Source organism: Dama dama, chromosome 14, assembly GCF_033118175.1.
Source record: "Dama dama isolate Ldn47 chromosome 14, ASM3311817v1, whole genome shotgun sequence".
Lineage (NCBI taxonomy): Eukaryota > Metazoa > Chordata > Mammalia > Artiodactyla > Cervidae > Dama > Dama dama.
In genome coordinates this window covers 24,011,578-24,027,759 of record NC_083694.1, presented here as the reverse complement: position 1 = coordinate 24,027,759, position 16,182 = coordinate 24,011,578, and the positions used below count along the sequence as shown (strand labels likewise).

At 37.9% G+C, this 16,182-nt stretch overlaps 1 protein-coding gene across 8 annotated transcripts in view; it reads right to left on the bottom strand.

Moving 5' to 3' along the window:
* DISP1 (dispatched RND transporter family member 1) overlaps positions 1-16,182 on the bottom strand; it is a 227,744-nt gene that overhangs the window by 193,410 nt on the left and 18,152 nt on the right. For 3 of the 8 annotated variants that reach the window (XM_061160106.1, XM_061160105.1, XM_061160109.1), the window contains one exon: positions 5,129-5,272. The exons of 1 other annotated variant lie outside the window; for it this stretch is intronic. In XM_061160106.1, coding sequence (XP_061016089.1) covers positions 5,129-5,216 — 88 coding nt within the window. In that variant the 5' untranslated portion in view covers positions 5,217-5,272. Of the gene's footprint in view, positions 1-3,868; positions 3,921-4,035; positions 4,157-5,128; positions 5,273-14,573; positions 14,684-14,757; positions 14,842-15,037; positions 15,100-16,182 lie in introns of those variants that run through there. 4 more of the 8 variants (XM_061160103.1, XM_061160104.1, XM_061160110.1 and 1 more) reach the window with 4 other exon arrangements.

The window sequence follows — 16,182 nt, the reverse complement described above, 5'->3', positions numbered from 1 at the left end:
TAACTTATATTTACTTTCACCTTAACAAAGTTAACTCAAAATTAAATCAACAATATCCAAAAGAAAGCAAAACTATATAAAACAGTCCTTTATTTAAAAAATCCTCAACTAGAAAACTGCTAGGTAATAAAATTTTTGTTAGTGATGAGAAGATAATTTTCTATATATTTTATGATCAGTAACCCAAAATGCAGGGTCTTTCTTATAGGAACTATTATGACCTTACACATTAGAAACTTTGATAAAATCAATGACTTGGTGATTTGCAAATTTGTCATCTAGAACAAACCTAGCTCTGTCAGAAAGGGTCCAAACACTTGTACAAGATTACTAAGCCAGCAAGTAGTGAATCAGGACTCAGACCTGGAAGTTTAGGCCCTAAATCAGCCCAAAGTTTTATAAGACTTAAGAGTTTTCTCAGGATGGTATTCAGTGTCCTATATGCCCCAGCTCCAGTCTTATCTTCCCTATTCCCCTAACATGTATTTCATACCACTACAATCAACTTGGTCTCAAACACATCTGCAATGTCTCACCTTCACCTCAGCTCCCTCTACTGGGTACTTCCTCCTCTACACCCACACCTTCCAAATCCTATCTTCAGTGTCCAAAAAGTTTTCTCTAATCTCTTTGTCCTGTGATAATCTCTCATCAGAACTACTACAACGCTTACATTCACCAAGTACAGCTATAGGGTTTTTAAGGGTAAGGGATAAGAAGCTACAGCTGTTTATAAATTCTACCCAGTATCAAACAAGTTCTACATGGGCATTTAGCTTATATCTGTCAAATGAACTTAAGATGCCTTTATTATCAAAAAATAAACAATGCCTCTGATACAACTGTCCCATTTTTTTAATCTAACTTTAATTTGAAATTCCACATATGTATGTGTGTATGTAAATGCCAAAATATGTAATACTTAAAACAGAGTAATAGCTTTTATCAGATAATAATGTTGAAATTCTCAATCTTAAAATAACCTAGGGACTTCTCTGGCAGTCCAGTGATTAGGACTCTGCACTTTTACTAAAAGTGCATGGATTTGATCCCTGGATGCAGAACAAAGAACCCACAAGCCACGTGGCACAGTCAAAAAAATAAAAGAAGTAACTTAGTTTCTAAGAGGTCAGAGAATCATTTCACTTTAGCACAATTGAAGGTCAGCATATTAAAGATTCTATACAACCAATCTGAATATATATCTTGCAAAAGAAAGGACTTAGGAACAAATCTAATACTAAACATGTGCTGAAAACACTGAAGATATCTAAATCTAAAAGACTCACCAATCACATGTGCCACCACAACAACCTTGGCAGGTTCTTCACAAACTTAGATACCGTTCTTTATACTATAGAGATTAGACTTCTCCATTAACCATGAAACAAAAGCACAGAGAGCAGATTTAAATAAAATGCAGAGGTTGCAATCTCACAGATGCTGACTCAGATCTATAAAAATATAATGGCCTAGTAGCCCTAGCACAAAGCTAACTCTACTAATGGCAGGGATCATATGGGGAAGACCAACCAGAGAGTACTACAGAAATCTTTCCACTGAAACTTGCTTCAAAGAAAGAAGAAAGGATGAAAGGAAACTAGGAAGCATGTGTGCGTGGTAAGTCACTTCAGTCAGGTCCAACTCTTTGCGACTACGGGCCGTAGCCTGCCAGGCTCCTCTGTCCATGGGACCGACCCAGGGATCAAACCCACGTCTCTTACATCTCCTGCGCTGGCAGGTGGGTTCTTTACCACTAGTGCCACCTGGAAAGCCCCCTGATGGCTTAGACAGTAAAGAATCTGCCTGAAATGCGGGAGACCCACGTTCATTCCCTGGGTTGGGAAGATCTACTAGAGAAGGGAATGGCTACCAACTCCAGTATTTTTGCCTGGAGAATTCCACAGACAAAGGAGGGAAAGAGGGAGAGAAACAAAGTTCCAATATGCATACACAAATTGCACAATCTTCTTTTCACTGCAGTGGCCAAAAAATATTAAAAATAAAATCTACTTGTGAAGAGTCCTTTGAAACAGCTGCTTGATTTCATGGTCAAGTTATATGATTTGTAAGACTTGAAGATAATTCAAGTCAGTGATAAACACCAAATCACATGACCCACTTGTGGAAAAGACACGGAAATATCTGTCTGGAGTCTATACTGGCTGTGCAAATGAATGTACTTAGTCATTACTCAACATCACCACTCATAAAGCAAGCAACTGCTTCCCTTTGAATGCTCATCCTTTGTATTAGCACTCACAAAGTCACTGCTAAAAACACTAAATTAACACCTCCCGCTACAAAATAATAACTTGATAAAAACTTTAACCTTAACTATTAAAAAATATGGTTTAAGTATCTTTTCAATTAAAGTATTATTTTTACAGTGTTTATCTAGTGAGCAAAGAAAAACACATACATCTTATATAGAAACTAGGTCACAGGTTTATATGAAAGAAAGAAGAATAAAGAAAATACTCCTTTAAGGTTATTTCTACTTCTGGATATCCTCATAGTATTTATTAACAAATAAGGAGAACAAGTAAAAAGCAGTAGAGGCACTATTTTTCACAATGCATGATTTTTTCACTTGAAAATAAATTAAAACACATGAGAAAAGCTTGTCTTTTATAAATGTTTTTATAAAAAATGAAAAACTACTTTTGAGCCTAAAATTTAATGAGAACTGATAAAGCATGGTTATCTTCTCTTTGAAGATTACTGAGGCCCTTGAAGAAGATACAAACTCTGCAAAATTCCAATACAAATGCATTTTTACATGTTCATTGTAATTTCAGTGCTAGTCACTGAGTCGCTCAGTCGTGTCCAACACCTTTGTGACCTCATGGACTGTAGTCCACCAGGCTCCGCTGTCCACGGAATTCTCCAGGCAAGAATACTGGAGCAGGCAGCCATTCCCTTCTCCAAGGGATCTTCCCTACCCAGGGATCAAACCCTGGCCTTCTGCATGGCAGGCAGATTCTTTACCATCTGAACCACCATGGAATTTCAGCTTAAATAAATCTTAGAACATCTGCTTCTACCTGAGCTTTACAAGTGACAACCCATGCTCATATCAAGTAATCCTTAGCTCCTGTTTATTTCAGAATAAAATGCAAAAGAAAGAAATCATTAAAAGGTTTGTTTTCAAATATTTTTTTCTTCCTTCAGAGGGCAGTCAACCTAAGTCTCAAGTAGAGAGCTTTTAAGAAGTTTTTTGGAAAGTCCTTTGGTGGAAACCATCCGGTCCTGTAGGAGAGGAAAAGTATCTTTTCCTTCTACCCCTCTAAGTTCTCAGCTAGATCTCTATAACAAAAGACAGATTAACAAGAGAAAAGCACACAAATTTACTTGAATTTTATGTGACATAAGAACCTTCATAAAGAAATAAAGACCAAAACAATGGTTAAGCCTGAGGTTTTACATGACGTTTGATGCAGAGTAGAGAGTGATGGAAAAGTATCACAGGACAAAGGGGTATGAGCTCAGAGCTGTAAACGGGGAAACTTAGCGAGGCCAGTTTGCTCAAACCCTTCTTTTCCTCTGGGTATAGGCAGAGCATCTCTTACATGAGATCTCATGACACGCTTCAGGGAGAAGTCAGAGTCCTATACCCGTCATTTTTCGAATTCCTTCATCTTAAGACAGTCAACATGCCAAGATGCCATATTTGGGGGTAGCATGTCCGAAACCCTGTCACTCTCCCATATGGAACTTCCCGAAGAAGTTTCATTCCCAGAAACTGAGCTGGTAGACTATCCCATAACCCACTGAATCAATCTCAGTCCTGGAAAAATGGTCAGTCCATTCAAACAGTTGTGTCCCATTTCAGGAGGTAGTGGCATAGGTAGGAGTAAATGCCTACCTATTAGTTCTCTATACAGTATGAGCAATCAAGCATTTAATAAGGGATATTTCTATGAAAACAAACAGAAAAATACATAAAGGTTAATAGTTAGAGCAAACATGAACTCAGTTTTTGAATCCAGAGGGCAGTTAGTTAAGATTTCTTGATGTTGGGCTTAAAAGTACCTTTAGATGGTACAGTGAGGACAGGCAGTAGCAATCTGATGGATTTGCCTGGTTGGCTGTTTAAAATGTCTGTGGTAAGGTCATCAAATACTCCATGAACTTTCTGAGTAGCCCACACAGCAACAGGCATGAAGGCTGCCCATACATGATCTGCTGTCGTGATTTCTCTGAGGTTTAAATCAAGTCAGCCAGACCCAGATTCCAGGCTTCAGGAAAAAGGACAGTTTTAGTTCTCAATGATTCCATGTCAGAAGGGTGGGAGAAAACTGGAAATGCTAACTTGGAGAGTTGTAGCCAAACACTGCAGGCAACTAGAAGAATTCAGTCCAATTAACAGGTAGATAAAACCTTAAAAACAATGAACAGAACTAGAACTTACAACTCACAAGGGTGTGCTACAGTTTCCTACTGAAACATTATTTTTCTCTTGGTAGTCACCCCCCTTTCTAGCAAAGATAATAAATGACTAATCTGTTTGCAAAATCAGCCTCATCTTGTTAAATCTGGCCTGATATTTATATAGGTGCAGCAAGAATAGTGACAGACCATACAGACTCTTTTTAAGTTTGCTATAAGCAATCTCAAATGAGACTTTTAAAAGCCTCTCAAGGCTAGGACGTCAAACCAGAAACTTGCCACCAGACTTCCCTTCAAACGTGCAGATTTGGCTGAATGCATCGAAGAACTGATGCTTTTGAACTGTGGTGTTGGAGAAGACTCTTGAGAGTCTCTTGGACTGCAAGGAGATCCAACCAGTCCATCCTAAGGGAAATCAGTCCTGAATATTCATTGGAAGGACTGATGCTGAAGCTGAAACTCCAATATTCTGGTCACCTGATGCGAAGAACTGACTTATCTGAAAAGACCCTGATGCTGGGAAAGATTGAAGGCAGGAGGAGAAGGGGACAACAGAGGATGAGATGGTTGGATGGCATCATCGACTCAATGGACATGAGTTTGAGTAAACTTCGGGAGGTGGTGATGGACAGGGAGGCCTGGTCTGCTGCAGTCCATAGGGTCGCAAAGAGTTGGACATGACTGAGTGACTGAACTGACTGACTGAGTCTCCCTGGAAGTGCCATTCATCACTTACCTGTAATGCTGGGTACCCTGTAAGCCAGGTACCAGGCCAGTTTTTTGTTTTGTTTTTTTCCAAGATAGTTTATAAGCATTAGTTCCATAAAGACCACCTTAGTTCCTTAAAGCTGTCTGGTCATATTTGATTTTATACATCATTCTGAAATATAAAAATCCAGTTAAAGCCTTGGTAATACAACTGAGGTTTTTATTATGTCCTATTTCAAGGAAAACAGATTCTTATTGGACTTGTGCAAATAACTATATTGCCATGAAAATAAAAATACTCAATAAGTTTCTGAATTCTGGAGAAATCAGGTAGGGAGAAAACAAGTTGTTTCGTCTTTGTTCACAAATCTATATTTTACCAAATTGCTGTAACTTATAGACAGCTTAAGAGAAAAGAGAAAAACAAAACATTAAAGAATAAGCAATGTTTCAAACAAATGTCATTAAAAAATTATAATCATCCTCATCAGTTGATTCAGTCTCATGTAATTAATACTTTGTCTATTTGATCTCGGATTAGCAGTTTCGTGAATCCATGAACTTCTTCATTAGTTCAGAAAATTCTTACTCCACTGGCCTGGTCTCAGAGCTATTCAAGTGATGGCATCATGGAGCTGTCTCGCTTGCAGCTGACTGTAAACAATTTCAGAGAAGCATCAGGAGTAAAACAAAACTGTCTGGGAATGACAAAAGTCTTTGAAATGACTAAATGGTTAAAAATCTGATGTGAGGTCATTATAATTGACAAGGAACTAGGTTTATTTCAGTGACATACAATATATTAACATAATAACCAGAAATATGACGGACAACATAATACTGAACATATGAACACCAATACTGACAAATTGCTATGAACTTCATACCATTTCTGAAATACTTATATTAATAACATATGCCCACACAAATACAGCCTAAAGAAGGCACATCATCACTTCTTATTTGACAATGCTTCCTATGTAGCTTAATATATCAAATAAACCTAATTAGTTTAACATCTCTCCTTTAACAAGATGAGCAACACATCTTTTGAGATTTTCTGAGGACCCTCTGGGAAACCCCAAAGTTAAAGTGAGAAAAAAAAAAAAAAGACTTTAGTTAGAATTTGATTTGGGGAATTTTATCAAAATGTCAAAAGGTTTGAGCAGTTGATTAAATAAGAATGAAGATAATTATAAAATAATAATTATCTACTTAACCAAAGTGACAATAAAAAATCTTAAAGGCAGATACGGAAGATAATATAGTCAACAAACCCTTAGCTTTTTTAATCTTAAGTAATCAAAGATCTGAAAAAGACAACTGTGAAGTACAGGAAATCATTCTGATAAGACAGAAAAATTTGGTTCTTCAAACAGACCACTTAAAAGAAAAAGAAAACTTTTTTAACAATTTCTTAATAAGGGAAGACCAGTAATCCAAGAAAATGTTGTCATTCTAGTTACACCCAGTATACTTTTGATATTAAGGCTTATCTTTTTATTTTTAACTTATAAATAAATCTATTCAATCTTAGAAGCTTGACCGCACATAAAATTCCTTTCCCTCAAACCTTTTACATTCCTGCTTTTTTTCTATACATAAACTATGTTTTTGTCCCATGCTTTTCCTCTTTCTCATTGTGGAACAGCCAGTCATTCTATTTTAGGATAAGATTACTTTCCTTTCCCTTTAACAAAAACATTCTTCATACTGTGTATTTTTTTCCTTATCAGAAACACATCCTATTTTCCTTTTATACTTTGGCTACAGAGTTTTTTTTCCTTTGTCCTTATTATTCTTAGAAGTTTCATTAACATAATTGATAAAAATTTTTAATCCTTAGTCACTCTATTTTTCAGTGAAAACTTAATAAAAAAGCATGCATTTATGAACTACCTACCTCATACTAACATTCTGCTGTAGTTTTGAAAATTTATAAATATGCCATTTCACAATTTCTAGAGGCATATACTTCCTCTTAGTATAGTTTTTCCATGTGGCAAAGAACATGTTTGCTAATAGAATGAATTATCTTTGGCCTCTACAAAATTTAGGATCCCAAAAGAGGATAAGCTATGTCCAGCAATGAATGTTTCAGCATTTTGTCTTATGTGGAAATGATCAGATGTTCAATGAACACCCATCATTTGAACATAACTTAGTACACTCTAAGGTTTCAAGTTACCAAAAAGATTTTGGAAATTATTCTTAAGTAGACATACTATAAAGTATAATTATCACTGAAAATTTCATTTATAAACTTTTATCCTACTTACATTAACTCACTTATTTTTAACAATTATGCCTGAGTTGCTCATGAAAATTTCATGAGACATTAAACAAAGCTAGCCATCATTTTAAGTTATTTTTCTTGTTGATAAAACAGGCAAATATAAAAAATATCACAAACACAAAGACCCAAAAAGTTAAACATGATTCCCTTCAACTGTTCTTATTTTTAACCTGTTGTGCTAGACATACATCAAGTAATTTATTTTCATTACGTATTTTGCTGTTAGGTTGAACTTACAGTTTCATAATCTTAAATATCTAATACAGGTTTGTTTGACTAGTAAACCTAGGTAGAAAAAAAAAGTGTTCTTCTGCATTATATTTAATACTGAAAACTATGAGAACATACCTGTTCTAATTTACCAAGAATATTAAAACTAGCTTTATTTACCATAGGGTATCCTAGATAATGCAAACTTAAAAAAGTTTGGATTAATTTTTTTTTAAAGTTGGGGTCAATTTCTATACTCCTGAGAATTGTAGGAATACTTAGTTTATATAAATGTTCATTCATCTTTAAGCCAATGCGAACAGAACTTCTTTAAGGAATTTTATAAATTAATTTGGTAATATCTTCTAAAGAAAGAAAAATAGCACATATACATAATATCCAAGCATAGACATATATATACACACAGACAAATGCAAACAAAGATTTTATAACTTTTATTCTAAAATTTTAGCCATGTGTCAGTAAGACATAGTAATACAAAAACCACTGGATTTTATTCACTTTATATTTTTATTTCTGGCAAATGGGATCAGTTGAGGTAACTTACTCAGTATGAGGCTAATGTTTTTTACCAATATTTGTGGAGAAGACTTTTAAAATTTTCACCTTCTCTGATATACACTCTGATGCAGCCTGTGAACTACATTTTAGGCAGGTGATTGAGGAGACATTGAGCAGCTGTCTGGATGTCTCCAAAGCTTGTCTGACATAAAATACTTCATCCAATTAGCCTTCTTCCTTTTCAACCTCAGACAGTTACTCTGGGGGGGGGGGGGGGGGGGACCCTGTGTCCCCTGAGAGCAGGAGACCAGAGTTTAAGTAACTAAGGGGCTGGAATGGAAAATATCTGGCAGAGAAAAAATAAAGGGTGGAAGAGCTAGGGGCTTGAACAGGGGCCTATCAAAGGATTAAAGGAAATTGGAAGAGTGAAGGTGGAAAAAAGAGGCAATAGAATCATAAGCAAAGGAAGAAAGAGGTCTCAGAGGAGCCAGTTGGAGATCTTAAGTCTCCCAAAGAAGCCAGCAAAGTTCTAAATCATCCTCAGCAAAACTGTGCCAATCAGAAGTGAATTAGACAAAGCTGGTGGAACATATAGTCAGCAAGAGTTCCAAAAGGGAGTTTCACTCAATTTAGAAGTTCCCATGTGAAGAGCAGATCAAAGAGGAAGAACAGAAAGGACTTTAAAAAACAAACCAAAAAACTCCTATAAAGTGCTGAATATAAGCTTTCAGTTATCCCAACTTCTGGCAATAAAGCTTTTAAAAAAAAAAGTATCCTTTCAAATATCTTAAAATCAGGTATCACATGAGGCAAACAGTAAATATTTGGAAGTTTTGCACGTTTTTTGTTCTGTTTTGTTTTTAAAACCAAAAGTACGCCTATCTCAAGTGACCCAAAACTGTTAAGCCTTTCATGACTTAACACCAATGAGCCTGTTACGGCTCAATCATGGACACAAGAGGCTTTCTCAAAGAGGGTGCAGAAGATACAGCCCTCCCAAGATCCCAACCCCCGCTCTGCCTAAGAACTGGCAATGGTGGGGAGGACATTACCCACAAACGGGTGCATTCCGCACTTCTGTCCGGCCACATTCTGAAAGTGTTAGTCGCTCAGTCATGTCTGACTCTTCTCGACCCCATCCTCTGTCCATGGAATTCTCCCGGCAAGAATACTGGAGTGGGTAGCCATTCCCTTCTCCAGGGGATCTTCCCCGTCGAGGGATCGAACCCAGGTCTCCAGCATTATAGGCAGATTCTTTACCATCTGAGCCACCAGGGAAACCCATTCTAGATGCCATTCACATTCTAGGTGCCTCCAATCTGACAACTGATGCCCACTCACATAGGTTTAACAACCTGAATGTCCCAGCAGGAGGAAAGCCAAGCCAAGTTCTCAGGACACAAAAGGAGACAAGGAAGAGAACAACAGAGGTCCCAGAGAGGGACAGGATTAATAATCAGTAGCTACTAGAAGACAAATTCACAAGAGTCAAGCTTCAAAGAATGAATTGTTACAACTGTTTTTCTCCTGCTAATGTGAATCTGGAAAAGAATGGACAAAGCCATTTTTACCTTCCTCTCTTGACTGAACACTACAGATGCAGATCTGGGAGTGCTGACTGGTTAAGAATTGCTTTTTTTCTCTGACTTTCGTCAGTTTTCCCAAGATTCCATCTGCAGCTTCTGGAGCAAATAGGGTGCCCCAGTCATCCTTTCCTGGTCATCAGACTGTAGGGGAGGAAAACTATCTTTTCCCTCTACCATTCTAAATTCTCAGCTGGGTCTCTGTAACAAAAGACAGATTAACAAAAGAAAAAACATACAAATTAACTTTTATGTGACACAGGAGCCTTCACAAGGAAATCAAGACCAAAGAAATGGTTAAACCTGCACCTTTATACCAAGTTTGATGAAGAGAGGAGTCATGGAAAAATATGATACAGACAAAAAATTGTATGAGCTAAAAGTAGTGAACTGGGAAAAACCTAGCAAGGATTGTACATTTAGATTTCTCTGGTGTTCCTCTTAGAGGAGATCTTAGGAGATAAGGATGCTCTTTTCCTTAGTGTACATGGAGGACACCTCATACACTGAGGGGTCGTATGACTTGTCTAGGGGAAGGTTAGGACCTGCACCTTCCATTTCTCAAACCCCTTCAGCTTAAACTATTCAATATGTCAAGGTGCCACATTTGGGGGGTAGAATGTCCTGAATCCCATCATTCTCCCTCAAACAGTTTCTTTCTTATGCTCTCAATAAAATATTTTTGCCGGTTGCTAGGAATAGGTACGGAGAAGGCAATGGCAACCCGCTCCAGTACTCTTGCCTGGAAAATCCCATGGACGGAGGAGCCTGGTAGGCTGCAGTCCATGGGGTCGCGAAGAGTCGGACATGACTGAGCGACTTCACTTTCACTTTTCACTTTCATGCACTGGAGAAGGAAGTGGTAGCCCACTTCAGTGTTCTTGCCTGAAGAATCCCAGGGACGGGAGAGCCTGGTGGGCTGCTGTCTATGGGGTTGCACAGAGTCAGACACGACTGAAGCGACTTAGCAGCAGCAGCAGCAGCAGCTGGAATAGGTATGGTAGACTAAAATAAAGGTCCTCTCCCCACCTCCCAGGGTCAATGCAAAACATTCCAGTCAAGCACAATGGCAGTACAAACTTCTGTTTCTTGCACTGTAGACCTGATGGTTGGAAATCACCTAAAAATGCTAGAGTCAATTATTTTAAAATTCTTCTGATTGAGGAAACTAAGGAAGCCATATGAAATAGGGTAACAGGAGGCAGAATTCAAGGGCCTATGCAAGGTGGAGAGCTAGGGCCTTCCCACACTGAAGCCCAGGGAGCTGGGGGAACCCTGAATGGGAGGTGGCTAAAAACCAATTCATCTTCCAGCTAATATGCATGAAGAACAGGCATACGATCAGAAGGAAAAAGAAATGACAAATGCATACAGGTAAATCTAAACACTGTTATTCTGTTATTTCTGTGGTTAAAAGATAACCAGGACTATAACATCTAATAAAAATAATTTATATCAGAAGGAGGTTGATCTTACTGCTCAGTTCAGTCAGTTCAGTTCAGTTGCTTAGTACTGTCCAACTCTTTGTGACCCCATGGACTGCAGCACGCCAGGCATCCCTGTCCATCACCAGCTCCCAGAGTTTACTCAAACTCACACTCTGTCATCCCCTTCTCCTCCCGCCTTCAATCTTTCCCAGCAACAGGGTCTTTTCAAATGAGTCAGTTCTTCCTATCAGGTGTAACCTCAAAGTATTAGAGGTTCCGTTTCAGCATCAGTCCTTCCAATGAACACCCAGGACTGATCTCCTTTAGGATGGACTGGCTGGATCTCCTTGCAGTCCAAGGGACTCTCAAGAGTCTTCTCCAACACCACAGCTCAAAAGCAACAATTCTTCAGTGCTCAGGTTTCTTTATAGTTCAACTCTCACATCTATACATGACTACCGGAAAAACCAAACCATAGCTTTGACTAGACAGACCTTTGTTGGCAAAGTAATGACTCTGCTTTTTAATATGCTGTCTAGGTTGGTCATAACTTTTCTTCCAAGGAGCAATTGTCTTTTAATTTCATGGATGTAGTCGCCCTCTGCAGTGGTTTCGGAGCCCAAAAAAATAGTCTGTCACTGTTTCCACTGTTTCCCCATCTATTTGCCATGAAGTGATGGGACCAGATGCCATGATCTTAGTTTTCTGAATGTTGAGCTTTAAGCCAACTTTTTCACTCTCCTCTTTCACTTTCATCAAGAGGCTCTTTAGTTTTTTTGCTTTCTGCCATAAGGGTGGTATTATCTGCATATCTGAGGTTATTGATATTTCTCCCGGCAATCTTGATCCCATCTTGTGCTTCATTCAGTCCAGCATTTCTCATGATATACTCTGCATATAAATTAAATAAGCAGGGTGACAATATACAGCCTTGACATACTCCTTTCCCTATCTGGAACCAGTCCATTGTTCTATGGTCAGTTCTAACTGTTGCTTCCTGACCTGCATACAGATTTTTCAAGAGGCAGGTCAGGTGGTCTGGTATTCCCATCTCTTTCAGAATTTTCCACAGTTTATTGTAATCCACACAGTCAAAGGCTTTGGCACAGTCAATAAAGCAGAAACAGATGTTTGTCTGGAACTCTCTTGCTTTTTTTGATGATCCAGCAGATGTTGGCAATTTGATCTCTGGTTCCTCTGCCTTTTCTAAATCCAGCTTGAACACCTGGCAGTTCACGGTTCATGTACTGTTGAAGCCTGGCTTGGAGAATTTTGAACATTACTTTACTAGCGTGTGAGATGATTGCAACTGTGCGGTAGTTTGAGCATTCTTTGGCATTGCCTTTCTTTGAGATTGGAATGAAAACTGACCTTTTCCAGTCCTGTGGCCACTGTTGAGTTTTCCAAACTTGCTGGCATATTAAGTGCAGCACTTTCACAGCATCATCTTTTAGGACTTGAAATAGCTCAACTGGAATTCCATCACCTCCATTAGCTTTGTTCGTAGTGATGCTTCCTAAGGCCCACTTGACTTTGCATTCCAGGATGTCCAGCTCTAGGTGAGTGATCACACTATCGTGATTATCTGGGTTGTGAAGATCTTTTTTGTATAGTTCTTCTGTGTATTCTTGCCACCTCTTCTTAATATCTTCTGCTTCTGTTAGGTCCATACCATTTCTGTCCTTTATTGTGCCATCTTTGGATGAAATATTCCCTTAGTATCTCTCATTTTCTTAAAGAGATCTCTAGTCTTTCCCATTCTATTGTTTTCCTCTATTTCTTTGCACTGATCACTGAGGAAGGCTTTCTTATCTCTCCTTGCTATTCTTTGGAACTCTGCATTCAAATGGGTATATCTTTCCTTTTCTCTTTTGCCTTTCATTTCTCTTCTTTTTACAGCTATTTGGAAGGCCTCCTCAGACAACCATTTTGCCTTTTTGCACTTCTTTTACTTGGGAATGGTCTTGATCCTTGTCTCCTGTACAATGTCATTACCCTCTGTCCATAGCTCTTCAGACACTCTGTCAGATCCAATCCCTTGAATCTATTTCTCACTTCCACTATATAATCCTAAGGGATTTGATTTAGGTCATACCTGAATGATCTAGTGGTTTTCCCTACTTTCTTCAATTTAAGTCTGAATTTTGCAATAAGGAGTTCATGATCTGAGCCACAGTCAGCTCCCGGTCTTGTTTTTGCTGACTACATAGAGCTTCTCCATCTTTGGCTGCAAAAAATATAATCAATCTGATTTTGGTATTGACCATCTGGTGATGTCCATGTGTAGTCTTCTCTTGTGTTGTTGGAAGAGGGTGTTTGCTATGACCAGCGTGTTCTCTTGGCAAAATGCTGTTAGCCTTTGCCCTGCTTCATTCTGTATTCCAAGGCCAAACTTGCCTGTTGGCAAGAAATACTCCAGGTATTTCTTGACTTCCTACTTTGCATTCCAGTCCTCTATTATGAAAAGCACATCTTTTTTGGGTGTTAGTTCTAGAAGGTCTTTTAGGTCTTCATAGAACTGTTCAGCTTCAGCTTCTTCAGCATTACTGGTCAGGCTCAGGAACAGAGTAAAAATACTATCCACATTCAGAATTTGTTAAGCATACATATCAATATTTCTTAGGGTAACCACTAAAAGAAAAGAAATAAAACTGCAAACTTCCAACAGAGTTGAAGAGTAAAAATGGAATAAGAAAACAAGGGGGAACAAAAAAGACAGCATAGGATATGAATTCACGCCTTAGAGTAAGATATTCCTGAGTTCGAATCCCAACGCTGCCAAGTATTAGTTCTAACCACAGTCAAATCATCTATTTAAAATTCCATTCCCTCATCTTTAAAAAGAGATAAAAGCTAAAAGTTATTAAACCCAGGACCTGAGTTATTGTGCAAACATACAACAGTAGCACAGTGCCTGCCATAAAGATGCATAAATACCTTTTTCCTTTCCCTTCTTTTCATGACACTGAAGTACATTCACTAATAAGCAGGTCATTGTTTTAGACTAAATGAGACATTTTAATCATGAATTTCACAACTATTATATAGAACTGTCATCCTTGCTTCCTTGGCTTTCTGTTATACTCCCTCCTTATTCCAGACTAAAAAGCTTCCAAATAAAATCATATTATGTGTAAGTACCACCAGTTTATTATTGCTTCAAAACTATGCTTAAACATATTTAGGTTTTCAAAGAAAGATTAAGTTCAACCTGAAGCAAATACCTCTTTAATAGCAAAAGGCAAAGGTTAAAACTTCATATAAGACAAAGAAAATCCAGTGGCTGCTTTCTTAAATAGCTATCTACTCTTCCTATCCACAACTTGCTGGGAGAAAAAAAAAAATGTGTACCTCAAAGATGTGTAACTCACTTTCATTAATTACAATTTGTTGAAATTGAGAATGAGCATGTAATCCCAAAATAAAATAAAATACCTCATTGCATGAAGATTATTTCATGGATTAGATAGTGTGCTCCCAAAGTTAAAGTCTTCAGCAAAAGCTTAGTCAAGTATTTCCCAATAACAGTGTTACAAGGGTTGACACTAAGGACAAAAAAGTGAAAAACTTTTCATTCAACAATGAAATTGTTGTATGGATTATCCATACTCCCACTCACTTTTTAAATTCAGCATGACCAATTCTGAATTCTGAGGGGATTCTTTTTCTCTTTTGCATAAGGATGCTTCCAGAAGTTCCCCATCTGCACATTTACAGAATAAAAATGAACTTCTACATGTGTCTAAGATAAACTTAAAATGGCAAATCTACCCATTAAGTTTTCTAATTCAAAATAAAGTGTAAGTACTTTAACTGTTCATTTCTACTGAGACAAAGGATTGACTACCGCCAACTTTAAAGCACATATGTCAAACAGCAAGGTGACACAACCCTCTTACCTGGAATAAAAATGGTAAAAACTTTAAAAACTTTGCAGGAAACCAACTGGCAACCTCTAAAACTAAAGATGAAAGTTTTATGAGAATAGAAGTGGAAAATATGTATACACAAACTCTAATAGCAAACAACACAGGAGAACTTTACGAGTAGAAATCTTAATAATAGAGTTGTTATGTATAAAACAGAAGGCATCAACTTGCTATACAGTAGAGCAATTAAGGGCTAAAGCCCTGAAGTCAGGTTGCCCCCATTCAAATCCCACCTCTAATTCCTGTGTCACAAGCTATTTAGCCTCCATATAATGACTCAATTTCTGTATCTATGAAGTTGGCATAATAAGGGTCTTTAATAAAATTGCAATGAGGATTAAATTAGATAACAGGTGTAAAATACTGAGTACAATGATTGGCACATAGTAGATATTTATTATTAGCTAGTTGTATAACTACTATCCTCTATCCAAAACTGCTTTGTAACACCACACTAGCAGAGGTGTCAAAAAATCACCTGAAGGAGTTAAATTAAGAAATTATGTTCTCACTCCTTGATGGGAGTAGATAATCCTAATGCCCATCATACAACATTCAGCAAATATAATAACCTGGAAGTCAACACCAAAGAACCACAAATTAAATCATTAAAAATTAGTAAAGCATAAAGGTGACTACTAATCTACTCACTTGAGCCCAGAGATCTAATTACTAATAATTAGATTACAGTATTAAGTGACTAATGAATTTCTTCTACACTATACTGCTGCTTCTCAGGTGGCTCAGTGGTAAAGAATCCATCTGCAGTTCAGGAGACACGGGTTCCAAGATTCAATCCCTGGGTTGCAAAGATCCCCTGGATAAGGAAATGGCACCCCACTCCAGTATTCTTGCCTGGGAAATCCCATGGACAGAGGAGTCTGGTGGGCTACAGTGGAAGTGAAATAAAGTGAAAGTGTTAGGTCGCTGAGTCATGTCCGCTCACTTTGCGATCCCATGGACTGTACCCCAACAGGCTCCTCAGTCCACCAGATTTCCCAAGCAAGAATACTGGAGTGGGGTGCCAGTTCCTCCTCCAGGGGATCTTCCTGACTCAGGGATTAAATACGTTCTCCTGTACTGCAGGCAGATTCTTTACCATCTGAGCCACCATG